At 40.3% G+C, this 25,724-nt stretch overlaps 1 protein-coding gene across 1 annotated transcript in view; it reads right to left on the bottom strand.

Moving 5' to 3' along the window:
• Positions 1 to 25,724, bottom strand: part of LOC149472955 (guanine nucleotide-binding protein G(i) subunit alpha-1) — a 129,628-nt gene that overhangs the window by 35,198 nt on the left and 68,706 nt on the right. The window contains exons 3-4 of the mRNA XM_089685824.1: positions 23,267 to 23,408; positions 10,626 to 10,783 (exon numbers count right to left, since the gene is read on the bottom strand). Coding sequence (XP_089541950.1) covers positions 10,626 to 10,783; positions 23,267 to 23,408 — 300 coding nt within the window. The remainder of the gene's footprint in view (positions 1 to 10,625; positions 10,784 to 23,266; positions 23,409 to 25,724) is intronic.

The raw sequence follows: 25,724 nt of genomic DNA, 5'->3' as shown, positions 1-25,724 counted from the left end.
ACAATACAGTGTAATCCCAAATGTGGCTCGGGGTTACCACTAGAGAGGTTAAAGTAAACTGAAAAATATTATAAAGCAAACAAGGAGTAAATACAAATTCAATCTAGCAGCACTATACAACATAAAACCACAACCAAACAGAAAAAAGGAAAAAAAAAAAATCCCCAAAAACAGCAACAGTCCTAGACCATCCGTCATGTCCAGCCTCTGCTGGAGAAGAAGCCAGAAAGACGAAACGTCAGCAATGTGACTACACGGCGATAGGAAGGGACGTCAAAGCGGAGGCTGGAAGTGACATTGGTTCCAGTGCGTGGGTGAGACACCGCTGGGGACACACGAGCCTTAAACCTAACTGCACTGATTTATGGATTTGTTATATGCGTTTTATCTAGTATTCTTGTAAGTGTTTTTAAATGGAAATAAAATAAATGTTACGTGTGCATAGGATTACGCTATGTGGACTATTTTATTTCCTTCCTGAGTTTGTAGCAATTCAAGCTGTCCATTGTGAGATTATTGTCCACAGATGGAAGCATCACTTGGGATTAAGTGAATTAAAATTATTTTTGCCATTCATTTATATGAAAGGCAGTTCCTTGCGTTGAGCGAGTTGTCTAAACAGAATGCGGCTCACCCCACAATTTAGGGTGATTGTAACTCTACATGTCAAGTGAATTACAAGAAATGGAAAGTTGGACAGTTATATTTGAATGAGGATGCTTTATTCACCATTTAGACTGTGTTATCACCTGGTGGTAGAGGACTGTTGCTGTTTTTTTGGGGGGGGGGGGGGTTCACTTTTTTCTGTTATTGTGGTTTAATGCTGTATAGCGCTGCTAGAGTGATTTGTATTTACTCCTTGTTTGCTTTGTAGTGTTATATCATACAGTGGATATAAAAAAATCTACACACCCCTGTTAAAATGTCAGGTTTGGTGTAAAACAATGAGACAAAGAGAAATCATTTCAGAACTTCTTCCACCTTTAATGTAACCTATAAACTGTACAACTCCGTTGAATCACAAACTGAAATCTGTTAGGTGGAGGGAAGTAAAAATAAAAAAAAATAAAATAATAAGGTTGCATAAGTGTGCACACCCTTAAACTACTATTTTGTTGAAGCACCTTTTGATTTTATTACAGCACTCAGTCTTTTTGGGTATCATTCTATCAGCATGGCACATCTTGACTTGGCAATATTTGCCCACTCTTCCTTGCAAAAACACTCCAAACCTGACAGATTGCGAGGGCATCTCCTGTGCACATTTCTCTTCGGATCACCCCACAGATTTTTGATCGGATTCAGGTCTGGGCTCTGGCTGGGCCATTCCAAAACTTTACTCTTCTTCTGTTGAAGCCATTCCTTTGTTGATTTGGATGTATGCTTTGGGTCGTTGTCATGCTGAAAGGTGAAGTTCCTCTTCATGTTTAGCTTTCTAGCAGAAGCCTGAAGGTTTTGTGCCAATATTGACTGGTATTTAGAACTGTTCACAATTCCCTCTACCTTGAGTAAGGTCCCAGTTCCAGCTGAAGAAAAACAGCCCCAAAGCATGATGCTGCCACCACCATGCTTCACTGTGGGTATGGTGTTCTGTAGGTGATGTGCAGTGTTGTTTTTGCTCCAAATATATCTTTTGGAATTATGGCCAAAAAGTTTAACCTTGGTTTCATCAGACCACAACACATTTTCCCATATTTTTGGGAGACTTCAGATGTGTTTTTGCTAAATTTAGCCGGGCTTGGATATTTTTCTTCGTAAGAAAAGGCTTTCATCTTGCCACTCTACCCCATAGCCCAGACATATGAAGAATACGGGAGATTGCTGTCATATGTACCACACAGCCAGTACTTGCCCGATATACCTGCAGCTCCTTTATTGTTGCTGTAAGCCTTTTGGCAGCCTCCCAGATCAGGTTTCTTCTCGTCCTTTCATCAATTTTGGAGGGATGTCCAGTTCTTAGTAAAGTCACTGTTGCGCCATATTTTGTCCACTTGATGACTGCCTTCACTGTATTCCATGGTATATCTAAAGCCTTGAAAATTCTTTTGTAACCTTCTCCTGACTGATACCTTTTAACAATGAGATCCCTCTGATGCTTTGGAAGCTCTCTGCGGACCATGGCTTTTGCTGTAGGATGCGACTAGGAAAAGGTCAGGAAAGACCTACTAGAACAGCTGAACTTTATTTGAGGTTAATCAGAGGCACTTTAAATGATGGCAGGTGTTTACCGACTACGTACCATGATTTTGAATGTGATTGCTTAATTCTGAACACAGCTACATCCCCAGTTATAAGAGGGTGTGTACACTTATGCAACCAAACTATTTTAGTTTTTTATGTTTACTCTCCCCCCCCCCCCCCCCCCAAAAGATTTCAGTTTGTTTTTCAGTTGCGTTGTACAGTTTATAGGTCCATTAAAGGTGGAAAAAATTATGAAATTATTTATTTTTGTTTCATTTTTTTACATCACTGAAATCTGACATTTTAAGAGGAGTGTGTAGACTTTTTATATCCACTGTATATAGTAGCTGGCTGACAGCGAGTTTTATTTATTAATCCTCCCAGAGTGTGTGGTATAGTATTATAAACTGAAAAATAACATAAAACAGAACTGTACTGATTAGAGTAAAAGGTTTATTACAACTAAGATATTCCCTGCAAAACTAAATCGCAGTGAGCTATTTTCTTACAACGCTGACTGTTGTCCAAGTTTTTTCCCTTTCATTACTGATGTTGGGGCCATTTTTACTTCTTCCCCAATCTCCAAGGATAACACATAATGCAATGCAAATACACAGATTATAGCAACCCTGTTCTGTGTTCCCCTACTTGGCAACCTATAAACAAACCAAGAAACACATGTCAAATGACAGTCAACTTCTTGTGGGACTTCGGTTCAATGACTGAAAAATGAATTTACTGTACAGTACATCACCAAGGGCTTAATAACAGCATGGGCATCTTAATGCAGGGAATGTGCAGGACCATAAAGCTGGCCATAAATTGTGGTTTTCATTAAGTAAAGTCTACATGTTCCAAAATTGAATGTCAAAAGCAAATGGGATTTTAAAGTACTTTCAAACGTCATTTGTCAAGTCAGCAATGTACTGAGAATTTTTAGAATAATGTTCGCACATCCATACGGTAGATCAAAAAATCTACTAATGTATGGCCAGCGCCAATGTTTAGATTAAACAACAGTTTTCGAAATTAAACAATTTACATTCATAAGTACCAGGAGTCTGAAGACTGAATTAATTACATAATTACAGTATATGTTCTCTATGAAATCCCACAGATTTGGAGTCATTCAGTTCTAAATACAGCATGGAATCACAGAAAGCAAAAAAATAAATAAATAAATAAAAACAACCTCCCACCCCTTAGTTTTGGCTGAAGATAAACTTTAATATCAACTCCCTAAAGAGATCCTACTGTCTTGACCATTCATTTCAACAAAAAACACTCCACATAAGATTGTATACTGGATCTTCCATACCTTTATGATCACTGACCAGTAAAGTGAATAGCCTTGATTATCTTGTTACAATGACATCTAGAAGAGGGTGCTATATACTGTATTAAGTGAACATGTTGTCCCTGAAGTTGATACATTGAAAGAAATAAGTATTTGATCCCCTGCTGATTTTGAATGTTTGACCACTCACAAAGAAATGATCAGTCTAAAAATTGAATGGTAGGTGTATTGTAACACTGAGAGACAGAATAGCAAAAAAATAAAATTCAAAAGAAATGCATGTCTAACAAATGATGCACTGATCTGCATGTTCATGACGGAAATAAGTATTTGATCCCCTATCATTCAGCAGGATTTCTGGCTACCAGGTGTCTTTCATACAGGTAACAAGCTGAGATTAGAAGCAGTCTCAAAGGGAGTGCTGCTAATCTCATTTTGTTACCTGTATAAAAGACACCTGTCCACAGGAGCAATCAAACAATCAGATTCCAAACTCTCCACCATTGCAAAGACCAAAGAGCTGTCCAAGGATGTCAGGGACAAGACTGTAGAACTATACAGGGCTGGACTGAGCTACCAAACTATCTCCGGCAACTTGGTGAGAAGGTGACAACAGTTGGTGAAATAATTTGCAAATGGAAGAAACACAAAACTACTGTCAGTCTCTCTAGGTCTGGTGCACCATGCAAGATCTCAACTCGTGGAGTGTCAATGATCATGAGAACAGTGAGGAATCATCCCAGAACTACATGTGAAGATCTTGTCAATGATCTCCAGGCACCTGAGACCACAGTCACCAAGAATACAATTCGTAACACACTACACCGACAAGGATTGAAATCCTGCAGTGCCCACAAGGTCCCTCTGCTCAAGAAAGCACATATCCAGGCCCGTCTGCATCATTCAGATGTTCAGCGGCAAACTTCAGAGGACGACTGGTTGAAAGTGTTGTGGTCAGATGATGCCAAAGAGCTCGATTTTGGTCTCAACTCGCCGTGTTTGGAGGAGGAGGAATGCCGCCTTTGACCCCAAGAACACCATCCCAACTGTCAAACATGGTGGTGGAAACATTCTGCTTTGGGGGTATTTTTCTGCTAAGGGGACAGGACAAGCACACCGCATCAAAGGGACAAAAAATGGGGCAATGTACCATCAAATCTTGGTTGAGAACCTTCTTCCCTCAGCCAGGGCATTGAAAATGGGTCGTGGATGGGTGTTTCAGCATGATAATGACCCAAAACACACAGCCAAGGCAACAAAGGAGTGGCTCAAGAAGAAGCACTTTAAGGTCCTGGAGTGGCCTAGCCAGTCTCCAGACCTTAATCTGATTGAAAATCTGTGGAGGGAGCTGAAAGTTCAAGTTGCCAAACGTCAGCCACCAAACCTTAAGGACTTGGAGAGGATCTGCCAAGAGGAGTGGGCCAAAATCCCTCCTGAGATGTGGGAAAACCTGGTGGCCAACTACAGGAAACGTCTGACCTCTGTGATTGCCAACAAGAGATTTGCCACCAAGTACTATGTCATGTTTTGTGAAGGGGATCAAATACTTATTTCCCTCATGAACATGCAAATCAGTGCAAAGTTTGGTAGACATGCATTTCTTTTGAATTTTTTGTTGCTATTCTGTCTCTTAGTGTTACAATACACCTACCATTCGATTTTTAGACTGATCATTTCTTTGTGAGTGGGCAAACATTAAAAATCAGCAGGGGATCAAATACTTATTTCCATTACTGTATGTTGAAAGCAGAACAAAAATGGGCAAGAGTAAGGATCTGAGCGACTTTGACAAGGGCCAAATTGTAATGTATAGACAACTGGGTCAGAGCAACTCAAAAACCGCAGCTCTTGTGGGTTGCTCCCAGTTAGCAGTGGTCTTACCAAGAGTGGTCCAAGGAAGGAAAATCAGTGGACTGGTGCCAGAGTCATGGGTGGCCAAGGTTCATTGATGCACATGGGGAGCAAAGGTTGTCTCATATGGTCTGATTTAACATAAGAGCTACTGTAGCTCAAATGTATAAAAAGCAAACAGTGCAACGAAGGTTGTAGTGCATGTGGCTGCGTAGCCGATGACCAGTCAGGGTGCCCATGGTGACCTGTGTCCACAGCCAATAGTGTCCACAATGGGCATTTGAGCAGCAGAACTGGACCACAGAGCAATGGAAGAAAGTGCCTGGTCTGATGAATCACATTTTCTTGTACGTCATATGGATGGCCAGGTGCATGAGCATAGTTTACCTAGGAAAGAGATGCCACTAGGATGCAGTATGGGAAAAAGGCTAGCCAGCAGAGGCTTAAAGAATCTGCTACTGACATCTTGGTGCCAGATACCACAGCATACGTTCAGAGGTCTAGCGAAGTCCGTGCCTCGATGGGTCAGGGCTGTTTTGTCGACATATTAGGTGGGTGCTAAGGTTAATCGATATATATGCATTTAAGGCATTTTATGCATGGTATATTTACTTGTACACAGACCTGACACAACCTTTACTCCTACAGTGCTTCTGCATAGAACTTAGTGCATGCATCAAGCAAAGCGCAGAGAATGGCTAATAGTGAATTTCAACACATGTACCAGACAGACTGCTGTTATTCCCTATTGAAATCCTCTCAGATCAGGTCATGCCCAGTGTTAGAGAGTTTACTCATTATTCTACTTAACACATTTTTTTAGCATTTTATTATGTTTTGTTGATGTACATTTTACATTGTACTGTATGTTCCACACCTGCTGAGGTCATCCATTCCTTTTTTACAAATTGCTCAAGAAAGTCAAATGTAATTTTTTTTGTCTATATAAATTTGCAAAAGGGAATATACAGCGGGTAAAATAAGTATTGAACAAGTCACCATTTTTCTCCGTAAATACATTTCTAAAAGGTGCTATTGCCATGAAACGTTTTACCCCATGTTGGTAACAACCCATGCAATCCATACATACAAAGAAATCAAAACAAAGAAGTTCAGAAATTATGTTGTGTAATAAAATGGAATGATACAGGGGAAAAAGTATTAACCGTGTCCCGCCCGCCATATAAGGAAATGACGGACGGGCGGTGGTTCTTTTGTTCTGGGAGGACGTCATATGATGTCCTCCCACTCTAACTGCGCGTGCGCGACCCTGGGGACACGCAGCGCTCAGTGGTGCGCTGTGTCTCTGGGACACAGCGGATCACCGATCATCGGAAAGAGCCGATGACGTCGGTTCTGTCATGTGATCAGCTGTATCCAATCACAGCTGATCGCATGTAAATAATGAAATGCCTGTTATCGTCACGCTGACGGCTCATGAGAAGAGTCGGTAATCAACATTTCTCAGAGAGGACATCTACACTGATCATCAGGGCACTGATGATCAGTATAGCCCCATCATTGCCACCTGTCAGTGCCTGCCAGTGCCTATCAATTCCAAATATCAGTGCCCATCTGAGCTGCCTCTCAGTGCAATCTATCAGTGCCATATATGAGTATTGCCTTTCAGTGCCCATCAGTGATGTCTGTCAATGCCCACCAGTGATGCCTGTTAATGCCCACCAGTGCCGCCTCATTAGCGCACATCAGTGAAGGAGAAAAATTACTAATTTACAAAATTTTATAACAGAAATTAAGAACGAAAACTTTTTTCTTTCTCAAAATTTTCAGTTGTTTTTGGTTTGTTTAGCAAAAAACAGAAGACCCAGAGGTGATTAAATACCACCAAAAGAAAGCTCTGTATGAAAAAAAAATGATAAAAATTTCATATGACTACAGCGTTGCATGACAGCGCAATTGTCATTCAAAGTGCAACAGCACTGAAAGCTGAAAATGGGCCTGGGCAGAAAGGGGGTGAAAGTGCCCGGTAAGCAAATGGTTAAACATGCTACCTGAAATGTATTTAATACTTCGTACAAAATCCATTGACTGCAATGACAGCTTCAAGACCCTTTTGTATGGACAAACTAGTTGCATGCATTGCTCTGGTGCTATTTTGGCCCATTTTTCCACAGTCTTCAAATCTTGAAGGTTCTGTGGACCTCTTCTATGAACTCTGATCTTTAGTTCTTTCCATAGATTTCCTAATGGATTCAAGTCAGGCGATTGGCTGGGACATTCTAGCAGCTTTATTTTCTCTTTTTGAAACAAACTGTGTTTCCTTGGCTTTGCGTTTGGGATCATTGTCTTGCTGAAATGTCCACCCTCATTTCATCATCATAATCATCCTGGTAGATAGCAGATTTTTATCATGAATGTCTTGGTACATTTTTCCATTCATCCTTCCTTCAATCATATGAAAATTGCCGTATGCTGAAAAACAGCCTCACACCATGATGTTCCCACCTCCAAATTTCTGTGTTGGTATGGTGTTTTTGGGGTGATGTGCAGTGCCATTTGAACTCCAAACATGGTGTGTATTATGGCACCCAGAGAGTTCAATTTTGGTCTCCTCTGACCAGACTATATTCTCCCAGTATTTCACAGGCTTGTCTAAATGTTGTGCAGCAATCTTTAAACGAGCTTCAACATGCTTTTTCTTCAGCAATGGAGTCTTGCGTGGTGAGCGTGCATACAGGCCATGGGGGTTGAGTGCATTGCCTGTTTTTTTTTTTTTTTTTTTTTTTAAACAATTGTACCTGCTAATTCCAGGTCTTTCTGAAGCTCTCCACAAGTGGTTCTTGGCTCTTGGACATTTCTTCTGGTAATTCTTTTCACTCCTCTGTCAGATATCTTGCAAGGAGCACCTGGTTTATGGTGAAATTATGTTCTTTCTACTTCTGGATTATGGCCCCAACAGTGATCACTGGAACATTCAAAAGTTTAGAAATCCTTCCGTAACCAATGCCATCAGTATATTTTGAAACAATAAGGTTGCAAAGGCCTTGAGAGAGCTCTTTGCTTTGACCCATCATGAGATGTGTGAAATTTTGGTAATATATAGGTCATCAGTTAAGACTGATCCAGCTGATATTAATCTGCACTGACAGGGGGCAGGACTGCTTCCTAATTACTGACAGATTTCAGCTGGTGTTTTTGGATTTCCATACCTTTTTGCACCTCCCTCTCTTAATGTATTCAATAATTGTTCCGTGTCATTCAATATTATTACACATAACTTAAATTTCTGAACTTATTGTTTTGGTTTCTTTATATGTATGGATTGCATGGGTTGTTACCGACACGTGGTGAAAATGTCATGTCAATAGCACCTTTAGAAAGATATTTACCTAGACAAATGGTGACGTGTTCAATACCCATTTTACCTGCTGTACATATTAGCAAAATTGAATTCTCATTAAATATGAATGAACAAGAACGGATCCAAATTTTATTTTTAACAGTTTCAAATTATCAGAGAAAATTTTGGGGGGGTGGTTTGTGGAAGGTTGCCAACAAATTTTTGTCTACAGTTGCATATAAACAAACCTAAGATATCCGTTTAAACGTAAGAACAAAAACCAAGATAAAGTAGATCCAAAACAATTAGGTCCCTTTCACAGGAGCGATCCGATCAGGTCCACCTGTCAGTTTATCAGACAAACCTGATCGGAAGGTCTGTGCATTCTTATGAACAGTAGGGGGTAAACTGACTTGTGTTTGTTTACATCCGCCTACTTCCAGGTCCGATCCAAAAACAATAAACAAGGAAACAGATGGGGATATGTCCTCTTGTGTTTGGGTGGATCGGATCAGAAAGCAGTCAAATGAATGACATTACAATGCACTAAGTCAATGTGTTGCAGTGCAGCACAATGCATGGCTAACATACTACTGTATGTTGTGGTGTGCTGCATCAGAAACAATTCTGCATGTCTTCTTTTCATACTGCATGTTCTGGTGCATTATTAGCCCAGTTATTTGAGTGGGTTTCCTTAGCAGAACGCATGTTCACATGACATAATGCACTTTAAACCAGCACACCTGAATAGCAAAGTTCTCAAAGGTCATTGATGTTCCTAGGAGTTTTTCCATGAATCAACATGAATTTTAGGGTTACTAATCCTTAAATACTAATCTCAAGGCAACCGGCTAATTACACAGTAAATGGTCTAAACCTTTCAAAAAAAGTTTTGCTTGCCCAGTCTTGGAATCCAAACATCCAAGCCAGACAGCACAACTCCCCGCAGACTGTGCATTGAGTTAAAGCCCTACTGAACATTCAGTTTAACCACTTCCCGTCCGGCCCATGTATATAAACAGCCAGACGGGAGCAGTGCAGAGGCGGGTAGCTGTTTATAAACGGCCTCCCTGTCCCCTGCTTGTGCCCACTCCCTGGGAGCGTGCAGCACAACGAACCAGTGCCCTCATGTTCTCCGGACACAGTGGAACACCGATCGTTGTACAGGACCTCTGTGTGAGGTCCCGATCATGTGGTCACTAATTGGCCAATCAGTGATCACATGCAGAGTAGTAAGCAAGATGTCACTTCTGACATCATTGCTTACTACATGCGAAATATGTGAATGATCATGTGGCTCGTGTGCACCCCCCTACCCGTAAAACACAAAATCACGCATATACACAAAGATTTTGCACACCCCTGCCACCCTGTAGCAGTATATCTGCTATAGGGTAGTCGGGAAGTGATTAATGTATGTAAAGCTCTATACAAATATCTGGAATAAAAAAAATACATACATCATATAGCAAATCGGACTGCATTTACGCATATATTTTTAAAAAACAAAATAGAACTGTGAGCACTGCACATTTGAGGTATTGGCACCTCACTTTTCTGCCACCAGTTTTATAACAGATGTTCTGCCTGGGGCTCTTCATAACCATCACACATCAGCAAAAGCTCAAGCCATTTATTTCTTAACTGCTCTTTACTTACATTCGCCCTTATATTATTGTTACAATACAAACCACAATAGGGCTAACATAGCGAAAGAAGCACCACATGATGGGCAAATACAATTTAGCAAGCAAGTTTGTATGAAGATATGTAGTAAGAAAAACGTAATCAGAAATTAAATGACCAACATAAATGAAGTTCTATGCAAATGCAATATGTAACAAGTCAGAGCAAAAGCCTATTTGTTGAGTAGGACATATCTGAATCCACATTTACAGCCTATGTGAGTTGTCTGTGAAGATCTTTTGATGGACAGACTTCACCTCAATAAGGGACAATCACTCAAAGTTGCTGCTTGCTTTTAGCAATACTCACTATGCTGCAGAATCATTCAACTGATATTCCCTTGATCTGTTGAAGCAGGCCTGTACCCCACCATCCTTCCATAAGCGTTTGATGACTCCAGCCAGCTCAGCAGTCATAAAGCCTTCTTCTGCAGCTCCAGCCAGTACAAAAAGTTGACGAGCATCATCCTGTCCAAAAAGAATGTGAATTTTAAAAAGGGATAAAAAAAATAGTCTTTAAATAGAAAAAAACATATACACAATATGCGAAGTGTATTGTCCTTGTTAAAGAAAAGTAACCTGGCTTTTCTGGATAAGGAAGCCTTTTAAATGAATTGCACTATACTTAAATATATTTAAGAGCAATTCCAAGAAGTGGAAGCAATCAATGAGCTATTCAGCAGATATCACAGCTATACTAAAGGCAGAAATTTCATTTAACCTGCCTCATATGGAAAGTATAGTTTTTGTTCAGTAAACATACATACACACAAAAAAAATATATAAATATAAAACGTGGTGTGCTATCTCCTCAAAAGACAAAATAATAAACATAAGTCCACAAATAAAATCTATCAAAAATAGTGTCCCAGTCACATATATAATGTCCTAATATAGTGCTTTATTAAGTGTCTGGCATCCGCTTCAAAACCAATTTTCTTCCCTTGTGAGTACTCTCCCTGCTCACTTCACAATTGGACCTACATAATAGCATAGGTCAAATGCACTTGTGGTTAAGATTTTCTTCTTTCATGCTGCAGCTAGGTTTCCTCCAAAAATATCTTCACTTTGTCACTCCAAATGTGCAGTACAATTCCAAAAAACATTTCATAGTGCAACATCGTTTAGGCAAAAATAATAATTACGATTACCATGTGCACTCACAATAAATCACGTTTCACCGTGCTCCACACCAAGTGTTCCAGTGTTCAGAAACAACAATCCTTCCTAAACCCAGCAATGCTCAAGTTGTGTAATTATTCGTGTACTTCCCACCACCAATACATGTGCTATGCACTCACTTTCTTCATTGACCTACAATAAATAGGCCACATGTACTTTTAAGTTGGTCAATCTCTGCTCATCCACCTCTGTCCTTTAGTGACCACTTCCCATGTATTGTCCCTTTAACCACTTGCTAACTACGCTATAGCCGAATGACAGCTACAGCGCGGTTGTCCAGTTCTGGGAAGGAGTCATATGACGTCCGATAGCCGGCAACTGTCACAGAGCAGATCGGCACTGATGATCAGTGCCCTGCAGTGCCACCCAGCAGTGCCTCCCACCAGTGCCACCCATCAGTGCTGTACAAGCAGTTGCGCCCAGCAGTAACGACAGTCAGTGCTGCCTATCCGTGCCACCTCCTCAGTGCCCATCAGTGCTGCCTATCAGTGCAGCCTCATCAACACACATCAATGAAGGAGAAAAATTACCTGGTTGCAATATTTTATAATAAAAACAAAGAAACACTTTTTTCAAATGTTTTGCCTTTTTTGTTTATAGAGCTAAAAATAAAACACCCAGTGGCAATTAAATACCACCAAAAGAAAGCTCTATTTGTGTGAAAAAAATGATAAACATATCATATGGGTACAGTATTGCATGACTGCGCAACTGTCATTCAAAGTGCAACAGTGCTGAAAGCTGAAAATTGGCCTGGGCAGGAAGGGGGTAAAAGTGCCCGGTAGGCAAGTGATTAAGAGACCGGACTCCATCCAGACTAATCCATAGTGTAAAACCCATGAAAAGCAAGGTTCTTCTTTATTAGAATCTATTAGAACCTAGCTGCAGCATGAAAGAAAAAATGTAACCACAAGCTCATATGACCTATGCTATTAGGTAGGTCCAATTATAAAGTAAGCAGGGAGAGTACTCACAAAGGAAAGAAAAATGTTTTCGAAGCGGATGCCAGACACCTCATAAAAAACTATTAGGACATTATATTTGAGACTGGGATACTATTTTTTGATAGATTTGATGACTTATGTTTATTATTTTGTTTTTTTCTTTTTTGAGGAGCTAGCGCACCACATTTATATTTATATATATATATATTTTAGTGAGAGTACACTTGGTGAGTGGTTGCAGCAATCTCCATAATTTTCTATTTAGTCACATAGCATTAATATTGTTTTATAATAATATAGCAACGCACTGACTTTATACATAAACACACATTTTATATATAACAAAAATAATTTACCTTAACATTTATGTGATGTTCAAATTTTTACCCTTACATATTTTTGTTATTGTAATATAGAAATATGTAGATTTGCCACTAGAGGCAGCAAACACAACGGAAACAGCATGGTTTCAGAGAGTCATCTAATTCAGACTTATTATGAGAAAGAGCAACAAAACAGAATCACTGCATAGCACTTAAAATCTAAAAATCAGGGCAAAAAATATTTTAAAGAAAAAGATCCAGCCAAACACACTCATTTTGATATATTAGGAAAAAGTTACAAAACTTCTTCAGGTTTTTATTGTGTCCCTGCTGGGGAAATGTCCTCTCTCTATTTGTCTGGGTGAGCCTTCATTATGGAGCATTCACAGTAGGGTTTTTCAAATTGCAGGTAGAATCACTGCGATTCTGCCCATAATTTGAAAACGCATTTAAAAGTGTGAAACCACATGATCGCGTGTTCAGGTGCCATCCATTTCAATGGCACCTGAAAACGCAGGGCGTTTTTGCCACAATCACAGCACGTTTTTCGGCACGCAAGCGCAAACAATATCGTGGGACGCTCTGTGCCCAAAAAAAGGTTCCGTAATCCTAGTGTGAATGGAGCCTAAAAGAGATGTTCACTGTTGAAACTCTGGGACAGAAAGTGAAGGTATTTGCCCCAATGGGACACGATTAAACAAATATGCCAAAAGTTTTAACAGTTCCCCAAAGCAACAAAGTTCTTGCTAGTGATACACTTTAGAGTGAGTTCTCTGAAAATCTCCCGAACCCAGCCCCGATGTAGCTCTGCGAGTTTACTTTGAGATGGGTATGAATAAATTTGATCGACGAAGGTTAGAAACCTCCTGGCACTACCCCCCCACCCCCCAAGTAGTGTGACAATTGCTCACTAAAGCAGCTCACAGATTACTCGATTTTCTTTCCTTCCACTGTGAGTGAAAGTTCTTCTAGCTGGCATAAGACAACGATTATTGCTAGATGCTATAGCTACCAGCAGGAAGGCTGAGGGACTCGCAAAAATACCGGCAGCCGCAGCCACCCGCACAGAGAAATGCGAGACCAGCGGGCAGGTGCTATTAATCCTAATGGTATACTGTCCGCACCGGAAATAACAACTGTACTGGGAACCTCAGTTCCCATGCGGACTGCGATTTAAAAAAATAGTGCAGGGACTTCTTTGTTGCGTGTCCCAGGGCAAGGTAGCCCATTCAAATGAATGGCACGGCCGCACAGGTGTCAACCTAGCCTAATTGAATGCAAAACATCTGACAGCCTGTTTGCACCCAAGTTATGGGTACAATCAGCTTGCCCATTAAATTGACGTATGTATGGCTTTAGACAAGCAGGGGTTCTTGTAACACCAGACTGTGGACAAAATAAGAGCAGTAGATTGGTGCAATACCGCAATGCCTGGCTGTGTACTGTATAATGAAACTGCACACCAACTCCTAGCATTAACAGTTTATATATCAAACCAAGTATAACCCCATCAGAATATTTACTGTGGTTGCAAACCAGTGGACTAACGGATATTAGTATGCTGTTATGGAAGAACCGACCCCCTGCTTTTCTCATTCCACCATTACATCTGTCCTATTTAAATGATGTAGCAAAAGGCTAGAAAGAAACTATAAAAGACGTGGTTCAGGGCGTCAAATTTTTTTATTTTTTTTTTTTTACTGGTGGCGGTTTACAAAATTTGAATTTGCATAAGCCTGTACAAAGCAATACAATGGCAAGACAAGCATTAGACGTCTAGAATGGGGACAAAATAACATTTTGCTCAAGTTTCACTGAAGCAGTTAATACATACAGTGGATATAAAAAGGCTACACACCCCTGTTAAAATGTCAGGTTTCTGTGATGTAAAAAAAATGAGCCAAAGATAAATCATTTCAGAACTTTATCCACCTTTAATGTGACCTATAAACTGTACAACTCAATTGAAAAACAAAACTGAAATCTTTTAGACTGGGAAGTAAACATAAAAAACTAAAATAATGTGGTTGCATAAGTGTGCACACCCTCTTATAACTGGGGATGTAGCTGTGTTCAGAATTAAGCAATCACATTCAAAATCATGTTAAATAGGAGTCAGTAGACACCTGCCATCATTTAAAGTGCCTCTGATTAACCCCAAATAAAGTTCAGCTTTCTAGTAGATATTTCCTGACATTTTCTTAGTCGCATCCTACAGCAAAAGCCATGGTCCGCAGAGAGCTTCCAAAGCATCAGAGGGATCTCATTGTTAAAAAGGTATCAGTCAGGGGAAGGGTACAAAAGAATTTCCAAGGCATTAGATATACCATGGAACACAGTAAAGACAGTCATCATCAAGTGGAGAAAATATGGTGCAACAGTGACATTACCAAGAACTGGACGTCCCTCCAAAATTGATGAAAAGAAGAGAAACTGGACTAGGAGGCTGCCAAGAGGCCTACAGCAACATTAAAGGAGTTGCAAGAATATCTGGCTGTGTGGTACATGTGACAACAATCTCCCGCATTCTTCATATGTCTGGGCTATGGGTTAGAGTGGCAAGACGGAAGCCTTTTCTTACAAAGAAAAACATCCAAGCCCGGCTAAATTTTGCAAAAACATACAAAAACACTGAAGCCTCTCAAAGCATGTGGGAAAACGTGCTATGGTCTGATGAAACCAAGGTTGAACTTTTTGGCCAGAATTCCAAAAGATATGTTCAGCACAAAAACAACACTGCACATCACCAAAAGAACACCATACCCACAGTGAAGCGTGGTGGTGGCAGAATCATGCTTTGGGGCTGTTTTTCTTCAGCTGGAACTGGGGCCTTAGTCAAGGTAGAGGGAATTATGAACAGTTCCAAATACCAGTCAATACTGGCATAAAATCTTCAAGTTTCTGCTAGAAAGCTAAACATGAAGTGGAACTTCATCTTTCAGCATGACAACAACCCAAAGCATACATCCAAATCAACAAAGGAATGGCTTCACCAGAAGATAAAGTTTTGGAATGGCCCAGCCAGAGCCCAGACCTGAATCCGATCAAAAATCTGCGGGTGCTCTGAAGAAGGCTGTGCACAGGAGATGCCCTCGCAAACTGACAGATTCAGAGTGTTTTTGCAAGGAAGAGTGGGCAAATATTGCCAGGTCAAGATGTGCCATGCTGATAGACTAATACCCAAAAAGACTGAGTGCTGTATTAAAATAAAAAAGTGCTTCAACAAAGTATTAGTTTAAGGGTGTGCACACTTATGCAACCATATTATTTTAGTTTTTTCTTTTTACTTTCCTTCACCTAAAAGATTTCAGTTTGTTGTACAACTGAGTTGTACAGATTATAGGTTACATTAAAAGGTGGAAAAAGTTCTGAAATGATTTATCTTTGGCTCATTATTTTACATCACAGAAACCTGACATTTTAACAGGGGTGTGTAGACTTTTCTATCCACTGTACGTGATAAAACAACTAAATTATTTTCAGTATCAAAAACATTTCTATTTAGGATTCCAGAAAACATGAACAGAAACTGGTAAGTTCACCAGCAGATTTAGGCTTAGCTTCACACTGCTGTGATACAATTTTACAATTGTGATACAATTATCTCCGTGCTGAGTCGCATTGATGTGAATGGGCACAATTGAAAACAAAACAAAGTGATTCCATTTGTCATGCAATACTGTGCGACTCAAGTCGCATCTGAATTTGCACTAATGTAAACCAGGCATTACTATACTTTGCCTGATACAGTAGGACGGTGGTCAAGAACTGAAATAAACTGTATTGTCCTTGTGACCCAAAGACACACATGCCAGGAAATGCATAGTCAAGTAATGCAGACTATGCCATAACTTACAATAGTTAAAGGGGAACTCCGAAGGAAAAAAAAAACATTTTCTATTCATTGGGGCTGTTCCCATACTGCACGGGTTAATTGCTCGTTTTGTCTAGGGGTTTGCAGAGCAGATATATACACGAGCATGACTGGTCCCTGCCACTCCTGCCCCCTCACGTTAGCGGTCTTGTGCATGGACTGTTCCTGACGTCATGATGCCCACAGAACGGCTCTGGAAGTGAGGACAGCAGGAACATTCCACCACTGGATGTGGAGGAGAGCCGTTTTCTGGACAATTGCCGGATTGGGCAAGTATAGCCTTTCTGTGCACTCCTGGACATAACGAGCAGTTAACCCATGAAGTGCGGGCACAGCCCCACTGCATGGGAATTTTTTTTTTTTTAATGAAGTTCTGCTTTAACAATATTAACTGTAGAAAGAAGTGTACACAATAGACTTGACAGCTTCAGATAAATGTGATGAAGAATTGCTAAAATTAAAAAGGCAGAATCAATGTTATTAGCACTGATATAGATTGGGTCTAGCCTGCTGGTAATACAGAGGAAATTAAAGTGGCTGGATGAACACAAACACCGGAGGTAACCGTCTCGTTCTGTTAGGTCATTCACATCATTTTGGCATAGTATTAAGATAATAAATTCTAAGAGAGCCTTGCTGGCACAGCCATGTTTTGGCTTGGACTTGTTTTTTTTTAATGCACAGAAATCCGCAGATTAAGACTGAAGAATATGGGTGTGTCGCAGCTCAGCTACAAGCCGGAGCCTGGACATCTGTACAGCATGCAGGACACTCAAAGGACTGTGCTGTCAACCAACAGTTCAAGCATTTCTTACATTTAGACAGCTGAATACAGTACCAAATGGCAAAAACCACCGTGGAGTTTCAAAAGTACATACAGACAGGCTGCAGATATGCACAAAGTGTTCTTGAAAACGAATAGCAATTCATATTAAAGTGTTAGTAAACTCTGGGTTTTGTTTCTTCTTTTGGTTTTTCTTTTTTTACCTACAGGTAAGTTTATAATAAAGTTTACTGGTAAGATAAATGATTATCTCCTAAACGTTCACCATTTAGAAGATATTCCAGGGAGCAGCGGTCGGTGATGTCACCTGCGCATGCACTCTGAAGGAACAGTATACACCTGCCGTTCGCTCAGAGCTCTGTGCCGCACCCGGGACTCGCATGGAAGTGACGTCATTGCAGATCGGCCAGCCTGTTAACTGGGAAGGAAGACCGGATGAAGATGGTAACTTCTGCAGCGGTGACTGTGTGCTTCTGGAGGGCTTCGTTTTAAAGTAAGTCTTTCATAATGTGCTAGTATGCAATGCATACTAGCACATTATGCCTTTACCTTGCAAGGTTTGTTTTTTGTAAAGTGTTACTAAACCCACAACAGTAAAATCAGTCTGTATATGCAGTATAGCATGCTTGTTATAGTCACTGTGGAACCTAAGGGGTTAATCCTCTGCATTGTGTAAAAAAGCCATTTGTTCTCCTGATTGCCCTGTTCCTCCCCTTGTTTAGGTGACCACCTCTTATCTCCTTATAAAACAGACTGAATGGTAGTCATTTCCACATGCTCTGTTTGGTGTGTATTACTAGAGGGGTTTTTTTTTCTTGGGAGAGTGCATGTCATCAGCACAGGGCCAATCAGCACTGTCCAGACAGAGGTCAGGGGGTTTTGAATCCTCCTAGAGCAGAAAGAAAACTCCTCCTACAAGCTTTAGCTAGTGTTTGGCTGAACACTGATAGAAGTCACAAGACTGCTTTAACTATTGATGAGAAAAGGTATTTAGCAGTTTACTAAAATAATTGCATTTCCATGTTCCGTGTACTGTGGGAAACCAGACAAAGTGAATGCAAGCTCCTGGGTTTAGTAACACGTTAATCATTTACTACCACTTTAATTAAACCCTGTCCCCGGATTATTCATCAAAAAAAAATAAAAAATCTTTACACAAGATTACATCTGCATTGAATGTATTTTATGTATGTCATTGATCTGTAAACCCCCCCGTGTAGATACTCAAAAGCCCTGAGACTGCTGCTGTTATAATGGATGTGATTTCAGCAACCTCAACAGACTATGAGCTGTCACTTAAACAACATTCTATAGCAAGGGAAGCCAACCTTGACACGCCAGGTGTTGTGGAACTACTAATTCCTACCAGTTTGACAGGCATGATGGGATTTGTAGTTTCCCCACAGCTGCAGTGCCAAGGTTGCCTACCCCTGATATATAGTACTTCCTTTAGCTACCACCCAGGCTGCTATATAAAAGATTATATAGGGAAGTGAGGGGAGAGGCGGAGGAGTTGGGAGAGCACAGAGAATAAACAGTCCTAGAAGAGGAGAGAGCTATGACATGCAAAGATGGACAGGGCTTGTGCTAGGGAACAGATTTGTCCTAGAACAGTCATTTGTGGGAAGAAAAAACACTGCAAGTAAGCTTTTAAAAATCCTGAGTTTGTGTTTTTATCAATCATTTTTTAAAGTTGGTAAAATGATCTATTTAAATACTAAAACAGAAAAATGTGTTGTGCTGCTGAAAAATCAAGTAGCATGTGTTACCATATCTATGAATGTGACATCAGCCACAATTATATCACACAGATAAATAAACCAATATTTAGTATGTGTAGTCTCTCAAAGGTGCAAACAAACCATTCCAAAATCTCTTCCACACCAATGTTAATAATCAAACATACTTCTGCTGCTGCAAGCCGTTTCATATGTTAATGTGCATCATCACGCACACGATTCTAGATGGATCTTCACCTTCATACATTGACCTATAGATTAAAGATTCACTGTACTGCTGTATTTAATCTATAGGGTGAACACAAAGCCACATAGAAACCACTATAGTGTAGTATATTTATTTTCACATGGGACAACCATTTTGTTTTTTTAGAATTCTATTTAAATACTATTTAAACACTATTTATACAAAGACTTGCTTTAAAAGTGGTTGTAAACCTCAGACATTACATTTTAACAAAGCCTATCCCTCTATAGTGTGTATTTGTCTCAATCCAGAGCACTAAATGTAATTTCTGTTTTCTGATTTGTTCCTCTGCTATCTGCAGGAGTCACTACCGACAAGTTTTCCTGATACCAAGAAAAAAAAAAAAAAGTGACAGGGGAGGGATCTCCAGAACACAGCCTGTGATTGACAGCCTCATCTATGTTTGCTGTAAGAAGGAGGAGGTGGAAGGGGGCCTGTTCCTTCCCTCCTATGCAGAGTGTAAATGCAGAGTGTAATTTCAGCTCTTTGCCCCGTTTCCTGGAAGCTCAGACAAGCTTTATAAATTATAAAGAAATCCTCCTGCGCTCAACACTTCTAATAACTGTGCCAGCAGCTATCACCTATTCCCTATACCACAGGATATTCCAACAAATGGTGAAGCGCTAAGCAAATATCCAAAGTGCAATATTAATATATATAAAACTTTAAATAAATTAAGGCTGTGCTAAAAATCTAAATCCATATATACGTTAAAAAAAACAGTGCAATGTGAAATACATAAACACTCCAGTGATTGTTATCTCATATCAATCAATATAATCTAAGTGATACATGCTTAATAAATATATATAACAATGTATAAAGTGCAAAAATCAAATGCCTGGTCTGCCAACCTTGTGGCTATCCAGATAAATGCAGTAAAGAGAAAACAGTGATCCCACTCTCCAGGTATTAAAAGTGGCTAGTGCTCAAAATAAAAAAAAATTATATAATCAGATGCAGTCCACAATAGTGTTACTAAATAGTGCAAATGATGAATGTGCCCAAAGTAATACAAAGCGCTTCACTTCTTCATTCCAAAATACAGTTGCAAGAAAAAGTATGTGAACCCCTTGGGATTACATGGAGTTTAGCATGAATTGGGCATAAAATGTGCTCTGAATGTCATCTAAGTCACAACAATAGAAGAACACAGTCTGCTGAACATAATACTACACAAACATTAGATGTTGCCATGGTTTAATTGCACATAACATGTAAACATTCACAGTGCAGGGAGGAAAAAGTATGTGAGGCCCTAGCTTAATGACTTCTCCCAGAGCTAATTGGAGCCAGGAGTGAGCCAACCTTGACTCCAATCAGTGTGATGATATTGGATGTGTTGCTGACAGCTGTCCTGCCCTTAAAAAACACACACCTGTTTTGGGTTTACTGGTTTCAAGAAGCACTGTCTGATGTGGACCATGCCTCGCAGAAAAGAGCTCTCAGAAGACCTACCATCAAGAATTGTTGACTTGCATGAAGCTGGAAAGGGTTACAAAAGTATCTCCAAAAGCCTTGATGTTCATGTGTCCACAGTAAGACAGACTGTCTACAAATGGAGAAAGTTTAGCACTGTTGCTACTCTCCCTAGGCGTGGTCGTCCTGTAAAAATGACTGCAAGAGCACAGCGCAGAATGCTGCATGAGGTAAAGAAGAATCCCAGAGTGTCAGCTAAAGACCTACAGAAATCTCTGGCACATGCTAACATTTTTGTTGACACATCTACAATAAGGAAAACATTAAACAAGAATGGAGTACATGGGAGGACACCACGGAAGAAGCCATTGCTGTCCAAAAAGAATATTGCAGCACGTTTGAAGTTTGCAAAAGAGCACCTGGATGTTCCACAGCACTACTGGCAAAATATACTGTGGACAGATGAAACCAAGATTGAGTTGTTTGGGAAGAACACACAACACTATGTGTGGAGAAAAAAAGGCACAGCACACCAACATCAAAACCTCATCCCCACTGTGAAACATGGCGGAGGGAGCATCATGGTTTGGGGCTGCTATGCTGCCTCAGGGCCTGGAGGGATTGTTGTCATTGATGGGAAAATGAATTCCAGAGTTTATCAAGACATTTTGCAGGAAAAGGTACGACCATCTGTCCACCAACTGAAGCTCCGCAGAGGATGGGTGATGCAACAGGACAATGACCCAAAGCATACAAGTAATTCAACAAAACAATGGCTGCAACAGCACAGAATACGCCTTCTGGAGTGGCTCAGTCATAGTCCTGACCTCAACCCGATTGAAATGCTGTGGCATGACCTTAAGAGAGCGATTCACACCAGACATCCCAAGAATATTGCTACACTGAAACAGTTTTGTGAAGAGGAGTGGTCCAAAATTACTCCAGATCGTTGTGCAGGTCTGAGCTGCAACTACAGGAAACGTTTGGTTGAGGTTATTGCTGCCGAAGGAGGGTCAACCAGTTATTAAGTCCAAAGGTTCACATACTTTTTCCTCCCTGCACTGTGAATGTTTACATGTTATGTGCAATTAAACCATGGCAACATCTAATGTTTGTGTAGTATTATGTTCAGCAGACTGTGTTCTTCTATTGTTGTGACTTAGATGACGTTCAGAGCACATTTTATGCCCAATTCATGCAAAACTCCACGTAATCCAAAGGGGTTCACATACTTTTTCTTGCAACTGTATATAAGTGCTCTTGGTGACACTCTAATGAGATAATCCTTGAATGGCTAGAGTGCCTCCTAGCCTCGACCCCTCGGGGCCAAAGCACTTTAGGTATCCCACAACTGGACGGATTTCACATTTGGCTCCTCTGGCTCCACTACGATTCCACTCAGCGACTAGCGTCTCTCAACTAAATACTCCGTACCATAGGACTCAAGTTAAGTGGATGTATATGGAGGAATAAACAAAAGAGACCTCCATAGTGCAATACTGTTTAATAAGTATAAAAAACACCAAACAGATGGACACTCACATTGCTTCCTGTACACTCTTGCTGTTTCCCATGTGCTATGGGTGTACTAGGGGATAAAGGTGTACCAAGATGGCGTCGGGCAGGAACTAGAAGTGCGTCTCCGCTCTCCACTGGAAGTACGTCACTGGATCCTGAAGAAGCCACGTGTACACCGTGGTGTAACGCGTAGAGCGCCGTGACGTACTTCCGGTATCACTTTGATTATATTGATTGTTATCTCATATCAATCACTGGAGTGTTTATGTATTTCATATTGCACTTTTTTTTTAACGTATATATGGATTTAGATTTTTAGCACAGCCTTAATTTATTTAAAGTTTGATATATATTAATATTGCACTTTGGATATTTGCTTAGCACTTCACCATTTGTAAGCTGTATAAATTCTTGACTTTGAACGGATATAGAAAAAAGAACACTGCAGATAAACAGGTACAATTTATGCAGGAGGATTTGTTTCTCTGATCACCTTAGGATCGTCACTTCACTGGGTATATGTAAGGGTATGCAACCACTTTAAAAACTCTAAAAAAAACAAAAAAAAAAAACAAAAACACCCGCAAATGTTTTCCTTTTCTGAAAAGCTGAAAACACGCACTTTTTTTTTTTTTTGCTTTACATATATTTTTCAGAACACCACTGACAGACTATCAGCCTGCAAAACTTCCAGCTCTACTCAACAGCTAGGAGTTTTACAGAGCCAAATGATGTGTTTCAACCCCCTGATTGACCCACTGTAATATATGATACAGAGGTGTAAAATTCCTAAAAAGTGAAATTCATAGCAAGAAAGGATTCATTGTAACTCAACTTATTGACGCAAACACAAAAACTGAAATATCAGCTTTGGTAAGGCTTAACCTTTCATTGCAGCATCCACAAATTGGCAGTACTTACAGCTCTGGCTGGATCACCAAAATCGATCTTCAATCTGCCCATAGCTCTAATAATGGCAATAATGGACTGTATGGTGTTACTGTATACCACAGCTTTGTACTGTTTACATTCCTCTTCTGAGTAGCCAGCTTCATGGATAATTCTGAAACAGAAAAAATAAACATTCAAAACAAAAACCTAACCACATACCCCCCTTCCTGACCAGGCCACTTTTTGCGTTACGGCGCTGCATTACTGTAACTGACAATTGCGCGGTCATGAAACGCTGCACAAAAATGAAATTTACAGTGCATCCAGAAAGTATTAACAGCGCTTAACATTTGCCACATTTTGTTATGTTACAGCCTTATTCTAAAATGGATTAAATTCATTTTTTTTACTCAACATTCTACAAACCATACCCCATAACAACGTGAAAGAAGTTTGTTTTGAAATCTTTGCAATTAGTTAAAAATACAAAAGGAAAAAACACATGTACATAAGTACAACCTTTGCTCAATACTTTGTTGAAGCACCTTTAGCACCAATTACAGCCTCAAGTCGTTCTGAGTATGATGCTACAAGCTTGGCACACCTATATTTGGGCAATATCTCCCATTCTTCTTTGCATTACCTCTCAAGCTCCATCAGGTTGGATGGGGCGCATCGGTGCACAGCCATTTTCAGATCTACCCAGAGATGTTCAATCAGGTTCAAGTCTGGGCTCTGGCTGGGCCACTCCAGGAAATTCACAAAGTTGGCACGTCCTTTGTGGTGTGGGCTGTGTGCTTAGGGTCGTTGTCAAGTGTAAAGATGAACCGTCGCCCCAGTCTAAGGTCCAGAGCGCTCTGGAACAGGTTTTCATCAAGGATGTCTCTGTACATTGCTGCATTCATCTCTCCTTCAATCCTGACTAGTCTCCCAGTTCCTGCCGCTGAAAAACATCCCCACAGCATGATGCTGCCACCACCATGCTTCACTGTAGGGATGGTATTGGCCAGGTGGTGAGCAGTGCCTGGTTTCCTCCAGACATGACGGTTCACATTCAAACCAAAGAGTTCAATCTTTGTTTCATCAGACCAGAGAGTTTTGTTTCTCACGGTCAGAGTCCTGCAGGTGCTCCAGGCAGGCTGCCATTTGCCTTTTATTGAGGAGTGGCTTCCGTCTGGTCCTCTACCATACAGACCTGATTGGTGGAGTGCTACACAGATGGTTGTTCTTCTGGAAGCCTCTCCTCTTTCCTCAGAGAAACGCTGGAGCTCTTTCAGAGTGACCATAGGATGCTTGGTTACCTCCCTGGCTAAGGCCCTTCTCCCTTGATCGCTCATTTTGGCCGGCGAGGCCCGCTCTAGGAAGATTCCTGGTGGTTCCAAATGTCTTCCATTTATGGATGATGGAGGCCACTGTGCTCATTGGGACCTTCAATGCTGCAGAAATTTTTCTGTATCCTTCCCTAGATCTGTGCCTTGATACAATCCTGTCTCGGAGGTCTACGGACTATTCCTTGGACTTTATGGCTTGGTTTGTGCTCTGACATGCACTGTTAACTGTGAGACCTTATATATACAGGTTTATGCCTTTCCTAATCATGTCCAATCAACTGAATTTCCCATAGGTGGACTCCAATCAAGTTGTGGAAACATCTAAAGGATGATCAATGGGAACAGGATGCACCAGAGCTCAATTTTGAGTGTCATGGCAAACGCTGTGAATACTTATGTACATGTGGGGTTTTTGTTTCTTATTTTTAATAAATTGCAAAGTTTTCAAAACGAACTTCTTTCATGTTGTCATTATGGGGTTTTGTTTGTAGAATGTTGAGGAAAAAAATGAATTTAATCCATATTGGAATAAGGCTGTAACATAACAAAATGTGCACATTTAGCGCTGTGAATACTTTCTGGATGCACTGCATGTCCTTTTTTCCCACGAATTGAGCTTTCTTTTGGTGGTATTTGATCGCCTGTACGTTTTTTATTTTTTGCACTATAAAAAAAAAAAGAGACAATTTTGAGAAAAAAAAAACCCCAATATTTTTCACTTTCTCCTATTAAACATGTCCAGTAGAAAAATTTAAATCACATTTCGTCATAAATTGTGAGCAAAATGTATTCTGTGACATGTCTTTGCTAAAAAAAAAATCCCAATACGTGTAAATTAATTAGTTTACTTGAAAGTTATAGCGTTTACAAATGGCGGTATAGATACTGGACATTTTTTTTTTTTCACTAGTAATGGCGGCGATCAGTGACTTATAGAGGGACTGCGGCAGACATTCTGATACTGACATCCCTAGTGACACCAATAGAGTGAAAAGTGCTGGAAAAAAAAAAAAAAGCACCGACACTGTACTAATGGCACTGAGCAAAAAGGGGTTAACATGAGGGGCTATCAAAGATGTGCAGGGTGTCTGAGATGACAGGGAGGAGGACTGTTCGTAAACAAAACAGTCCTCCTCGCCGTTGGTGATGGGTAATCA

Source organism: Staurois parvus, unplaced genomic scaffold, assembly GCF_062004578.1.
Source record: "Staurois parvus isolate SC_StPar_1 unplaced genomic scaffold, SC_StPar_1.0 ptg000019l, whole genome shotgun sequence".
Taxonomy (NCBI): domain Eukaryota; kingdom Metazoa; phylum Chordata; class Amphibia; order Anura; family Ranidae; genus Staurois; species Staurois parvus.
Note: the sequence above shows the minus strand (reverse complement) of the source record. Positions and strands in the feature narration are given on the sequence as shown.